Below are 6,311 nucleotides of genomic sequence, written 5' to 3' on the forward strand. Positions count from 1 at the left end.
GGGGGGTGGCGGGCGCGCGCTGAACAACAAAAACAAGATAAAGAACTGAACCCAAGCGGCGCTATTATTTATATGGCCCTGAGGACACGGGCCGTGGCGAAGCAACCGAAAGCTTGCATCGCCCAAGGGCCTTACGCCAACTAACCCGGCTTCCGCAACACAAGCCCGCATTAGTTGTTGCTCCAAGAGATGTATCCAAGAGGCCAAAAGAGAAGAACCCGCCTCTCAGCGATTAAAGTACTGCAAACGGAAAGGCGCGACGCGCCTGGACGCGACAGGGCCCAAAAACAGCGACGGCCTTCGGACGCAGTCGCGCACCCCCAGGTCAAGGTAATGCTCGCGGCGCAACGACGAAGAACCGGACCCCCAACCACCAACCACCTCGACAACCACCTCGACAACCACCAAGGGAACACCGACTGCGCGAGTGGTGGAGGCACCCCCACCACCGAAGACTTTGCGCCAAACCACAAATCGCCCAAACCAGATCGACCCAGCGCCCAGCGCCCCCCTCAGTGGACACCGGGTCACCAGGGGGGTGAGGGGGGGGGCACCTGACCAGATGGAACAGATTGTCACCCACCCCAGCGGGAGTTCGCACCCCCCGGGGTGGTCCCCCTCGCACCTCCCGCTACTGATCCGACCCAGTGTTGCTCTATGTGCCCCCCTAGTGATGATGGGCGAGATAATCAATGTTCAATGTGATATATATACCTACATACCTACATACCTACCTACAGCAAAGACACAGGCAGGCATTGAACCAGCGCCCTTCAAGACAGGAGTCTGGATCTCCCTAGGGGCCCAGACTCTCACTCGGACACAGCAATAGACACCGTTTAGTACACCGTGTTGAACTCCAGTAACTACCTTTAGTCAGTATAGTACCATAGTCATAAGTACGCGTGCGCGGAAATACACCGCACGCATCACCACCCTGTACCGGGACGATTCGACCACACGGAGCAGACCAGCCTCGTCCACACCCGCGACCACATCGTTCCGTACACAAATACACACGCGCTTCCGTACGTTTGTACGGATGTTCTATATTTCCCCCTCCTCGTCGCCCTCCCCGTCCATGCAGCGTACAGCGGTTTTGCAGCTGCGATGAACGCCGTCACAATCGCCGCCACTGGTGGGTTGTACGGCTGTACGGCTGTACGGCGGGTGTAGCGGCTCCTGGGGATTTTTGCTACGCTAAGTGGATGTCGGTATGTATGTGTGAGCCATTTCCCGGACACAAACGTGTGTGTGTTTTGTTGATGTGTGTAGATACGTTTGCTTGTTTGTCGGTCAGTCTGTAGGTCGGTACGGGGGTAGGGGGTTGGCAACTCGCACTGCACACCCCTACCCCTCTTAACCCCCCCCCTGGATAGATAGCCCCCTCCCCCGGGGGAGATAAGAGAGGTGTGGGCAACCTCTGCACCGTCGTACACATTTCAAACACACCATTATCATCACCATCATCACTGCAATGTGCAATCATATGTCAAGTCGTATGCCAAGTCGTATAGTAGTAGTAGTGATAATAAGGATAATACCAGACCTCAATACGCTCTCCTCCGCCCCCCCTCGACCCCCTCTTCTCCCCCACCCCCGTCCCCCACCCCGTCCCCCTCCCTGAAACGTGGGGCAAAACACAAAAAACACACGTGCACGTCGTCGCCGTGCATCCGTTGTTTACGTTGAAGCCATGCCGGCGAATGGTGAATCCGCAGTCGTGGGGAAGATTGGGGCGCGGGGGCCACAGCCAGCCGCGCCGCCGCCTAGCTCACTTGCCACCGCCGACGGCGGCACCACTGCCGTACAGCTGCCTCCCCGTTCCGTGGCCTCCTTCCGCGTGACCCCCCTGTTTCGTACGGCAAGTACCGGACCCGACGGAAAGGCCACTCTGGAGTTCACGGCCCCCCAAAACTTGGGAAGCTTTGTCATTCGGTGAGATGCACGTCAGTGTACGGCCACATTCGCCGTACATACCCGTACTCCGTCATTGGCAATTTATTTATCGTACATTTACCAACAGACACACATTCCACAGGAACGAGGCATTTGCTGCCGTACACAGCATGTCTTCCCCCCTCCCCCCCCCGCTTTTAAAGTCAGGCAGTGTAGACACCCTTGGATTGGGTTTTGGTCTCCCCTCCCCTCCCCCCGGCCGTGGGCATCAGCTTCACTCGCTCGTGGTTCGTCGTTTACCCCCGCCCGCTTCCCCTTTCACCCCCCGTTTGCCCCGCCCCGTCATACACATATATATGTGCATACATACATACATACATACACACCCACAGGGCCTTCGCCGCCTCCGGTTCCGCAGCCCATTACGGTTCCGGTGAGGGTCGTGTGGCTGTGCGCCGTCTGGTGTCACTGACCCCCTCCCTGCCGCGGTTCGTGAGGGTGGGGGACAGCTTCCAGGCGGGGGTGGTGGTGACGGTGGCGGAGGGCCTGGCGCCAGCCGACGTGGCGGTGCAGCTGCAGGTATGTATGTATGTATATGTATGTGTATGTATGGAGGGAGGGAGGGTAGAATGAATGGGCGCCGTGTTGTGTGTGTATGTATGTGCGGTTCTACGGGCGGGAGGAGAGGGGGAGTGAGGGAGTGATGGCAGGAACTGTAGCAGCTGTAGCTTAGATTTGAACTTGCTGGAGAGTTTTACAGTCCCTCCGAAGATGTGTGAGGGTGTACGGCGCATCGCACAAAATCCCCTTCCGGCCCGCCCCTTTCCCCCTTCCCCCGCTTCTCCCCCCGCGGCCAGGTGGACGGCAATGCCGTCTCAGTCAATGGTACGACACGTAAAACCGTGTCATTCTCAACCTCAGAAGGAGGAGGGGAAGACCTGCAGGAGGAGGTGGGGAGTGAGGGGTTGGGGGGGTGGGGGGGTTTGGTGCCGTACTACCCCTGTGGACACATCTTTCTCGACCAGTGGTGTATCACACGGCGACGTGTTTACCCTGCCGACACCTCAGCAACATGTACAGCCTCCTCCTGTATTTCTTAATATCCCTCTTCTGCCGTACGAACTGTCGTACCAACCTAGTGCGTTTCGACTTTCCCTCACTTTAAGTTCCCCCCCCCACACACACACACTGGATTGTTGCCACCCAGGTTCGTTTCTCATTCTCCGCCGCCTCCGTGGGTTCGGTCAACCTCACCTTCACCGCCTCCACCCTGGGGGGGGCGGTGGGGGGCCAGGGGGGGCAGAGGGCGGGAGGGAGAGCAGGAGGGGATGCTCTGCGGATACAACTTCAAGTACAGGGTATGTACGTATGTATGTATGTACGTTTGCATGTATGTAATGTGGAGGAAGGGGCGGGTCTGGGGCGTTTAGATGTGGAGTGTGTGTCTGTGGGTGTGGTCCACGGGGCGTCTGGCGTCTCTATGGGGCCGTGTGTGGGAGAGCAGTCGGCCGAGCAGCAGTGCTGGCGGTGTTGGCGGACGTGGCACTGGCTTGTCCTGCTCCTGCCGCTGCTGTTATGTGAGCAACGCCATGGTAGAAAAGGCGTTTGCTGTTTGTTGAAAGCGCCGGAGGACAGAAATAGTACTGGTACTTCCTCCAGCAGCCCCCTCCTCCCCCCTCCCCCCTTCCCCCGTCATCCCGAGGCTGCACGCACACAAGAACGCCTGCTGGTCAGTTCTACGTCTGGTACACTCTTGCCCTGGCAGCAGCTTCACTCGTTTGTGGTTCGTCTTTCCCCCCCTTTCCTTCCCCCTTTCCCCCTTTTCAGGCCAGCAAGGTGACGTGTGGTTGGCCACTACCTTCGCCCTCACCGCCACACCCCCTCCGCCCCCGTCCTCCAGCCCTGCAAGGGGGGGTACGGCAGTGCAGTGGCAGGAGGGGCTCACACTGCCGGACGCGGTGCCGGGAAGCGGTGAGCCGAGAGAGGGGGGGGAGGGGGGAGGGGGAGGGGGAGGGGGAGGGGGGGAGGTAGGGGGGAAAGAGGGAGGAAAAGAGAGGGCGGGACATTTACAGGAGGGGGCGGCGAGGATATGAATCTGCGCGGGGGGGTACCCTGACGAACACTAAGTCAAGAGACGTTTGAACCGCGTTCAGGCACGACCGCGTTCACATGAACGGTATACCTACGAGCTCCGTTGCTATTACGTTGTGCATCGTATTGCGCTTCGGGGCGAGTGCGTGTGTTTGAAAACCTGTCTCGCATTCACGTGCACTTGGACAAGACGACCAAAAATGTACATAATTCCATGTTACTCCAAAAATGTCACAAAGGATCAGAGGTTGCTCAGGGGACTCATTGGAGCTTTGGACTCGTTCAGCAGTTCGTAAAGTGCAACTTTGGTCGTATCGGTCGTACAGTGGTTTTCCCTGGTTGATATTGCCACTGCTATAGTTAACCTCGCACCTCTCCTCCCCTCGCGTATCAGTTCATCTCCTTGGGCATCAGCTTCACTCGTTCCCGTGGTTCCTCCGCGCCCCCCCCCGCTTCCCCGATGCTTTATACTTTCCCCGATACTCCTTGCGTGCACTCCCCCTCCCCCTTCCCTCTTTCCCCCTCCTCCCTTCACCCCGCTAACCGCAACGCTGCAGACGGTTTGAACCTGACGGCTGGCGTCGGGTACTTTCCCGCCATTTCCGCAATGTACGACGTACTGCAACAGAAGACAGCCGACAGGTACGACAGTTGTGTGACGGTGTAGACAATACTTCTGAGCAGATGAATTGCCGGGGGGGGGGAGTTGCTTATGATGCGCCAAGATGTGTGGGTACCGTGATTGTGTGTACGTGTATGCATGTATGTAAGTATGTATTGCAAAAGTACAGTGAAAGCAACACGATAGAAACCGCACAGCTTTGTGTGTAAGTACGTATGTATGTGTGTGTCTTGGGGGGTCACAGGCCAACTTGTGTCCCACGGCACTTATCAGGACACACCCCTAGTGCCCCCCCCCCGGGCCGGATGAAGCCTTTCGTGTGTGTGTGTGTGAGTGTGTAGCTGCGAAAGCATTGCGCCACGAGGGCCTTCAAAACGCTCACCTCACCTCCCCTCCCCTCACCTCACCTCACGAGCTCATCTGCGGAAATACTCCCTGCATGTGCGCGTGTGTACATGTACATGTCGAAGACATGTGTACGTCAAAAACCTGCATGTCTTACGCAAATCCAAACATATGCTTGCTCCTCTCTTCTTTTCCTCCCCCTCCCTCTCGCCTTTTTAAACTCCTCTCCTCCACCTCCCCTCACTTCCCCCCCACCACACACACATCTCGCGGACGCAGGTTGTACCCGGAGTCTCCACCCGCCATGCTCTGGGCGATACTACCTGCCGTACTGTCGAGCTATGGTCGTACGACGACACTCCAGCAGGCGGCCGCCGTCTCTGGCGGCTTCCGTGACCTGGTGGAGCTGACGGACCCCCAGATGGGCCTTATGTGGGCTCCCCCAGAGCGCTGGGGGGAGTGGCAGCCACACAGGTGTGTGTATGTGTATGTATGGAGCCTGAGCTCTGAGCGGCTGGAGGCTGTCACCGGATCAGTCAGTGGAGCAAGGGTGTTAAAATGTCTTTGGGCTTTTCATGGAGGGGTTTGCCACCCGCGTGTGGTACTCCGTACTGCAGGACCAGACAGCTCGTGGTGGCACTGCGGGGGACTCGTTACCACCTTGCTGCTGGTTGATGACGTGTCGCTCTGAGCCCCACCCCGGCATCACCCCCCTTCACACAGGACGAATCTGGATCTCAACACCTGGGCGCTGTTCCTCTGGGGGGGGGGAGGACCGCCTACAGCACTACCCCCCCTCACCACCACCCCCGTCATCACCACAGCTACAGCCGTCAGCAACAGCTTCCCAGTGGCTGCAGCAGCAGCAGCAGTGGATATCCTCCCTGGAGTCAACCCAACTGCCCATATGGAGGGCGGCAATAGCACGACAACTGGTGGAAGATGCCGTACAGTCACGGCAGCAGCAGTACAACCCTGGGCCGTACAGCGATTGGAACACGCTGGCTTGGGTCAGGTGGGAAATGCGAGGTGGTGGGGGATGGTGTGTGTGTGTGTGAGGGGGAAGCCGGGGGGGGGGGTAACATACACATCCTTCCAAAGCTCCCCCCCTCTCCCGTCCTCTCCCCTCCTCTCCCCCCCTCTCCCCTCCCCTTCCCCTCCCCCCCCTTTTATAGACTGGTCCTAGGCGCGGACTGGGACCCAAGAAATGCCAGCTACAGCCGTGACACCGGTAACGGTAACGGTAACGGTAACGTCGACCCCGAGGTGGTTGCAACCGACCTGAGCTTGGCGACACTGCTGCAAGCGGTAACTCGGAAGCCACCGGGCAACGGCAGTAGCGGAATGAATGTGG

At 58.6% G+C, this 6,311-nt stretch overlaps 1 protein-coding gene across 1 annotated transcript in view; it reads left to right on the top strand.

Annotated features, from left to right (window-relative positions):
- The window catches only part of VOLCADRAFT_108402 (uncharacterized protein), a gene marked incomplete at its 3' end in the record, with an annotated part of 24,813 nt that overhangs the window by 14,483 nt on the left and 4,019 nt on the right, over positions 1-6,311 (top strand). Inside the window, exons 24-37 of the mRNA XM_002958931.1 lie at positions 325-538; positions 1,088-1,138; positions 1,276-1,295; positions 1,814-1,938; positions 2,292-2,478; positions 2,757-2,849; positions 3,107-3,476; positions 3,602-3,644; positions 3,727-3,735; positions 3,800-3,870; positions 4,548-4,632; positions 5,237-5,492; positions 5,782-5,972; positions 6,133-6,307. Coding sequence (XP_002958977.1) covers positions 325-538; positions 1,088-1,138; positions 1,276-1,295; positions 1,814-1,938; positions 2,292-2,478; positions 2,757-2,849; positions 3,107-3,476; positions 3,602-3,644; positions 3,727-3,735; positions 3,800-3,870; positions 4,548-4,632; positions 5,237-5,492; positions 5,782-5,972; positions 6,133-6,307 — 1,890 coding nt within the window. The remainder of the gene's footprint in view (positions 1-324; positions 539-1,087; positions 1,139-1,275; positions 1,296-1,813; positions 1,939-2,291; positions 2,479-2,756; positions 2,850-3,106; positions 3,477-3,601; positions 3,645-3,726; positions 3,736-3,799; positions 3,871-4,547; positions 4,633-5,236; positions 5,493-5,781; positions 5,973-6,132; positions 6,308-6,311) is intronic.

Source organism: Volvox carteri, assembly GCF_000143455.1.
Source record: "Volvox carteri f. nagariensis unplaced genomic scaffold VOLCAscaffold_113, whole genome shotgun sequence".
Lineage (NCBI taxonomy): Eukaryota > Viridiplantae > Chlorophyta > Chlorophyceae > Chlamydomonadales > Volvocaceae > Volvox > Volvox carteri.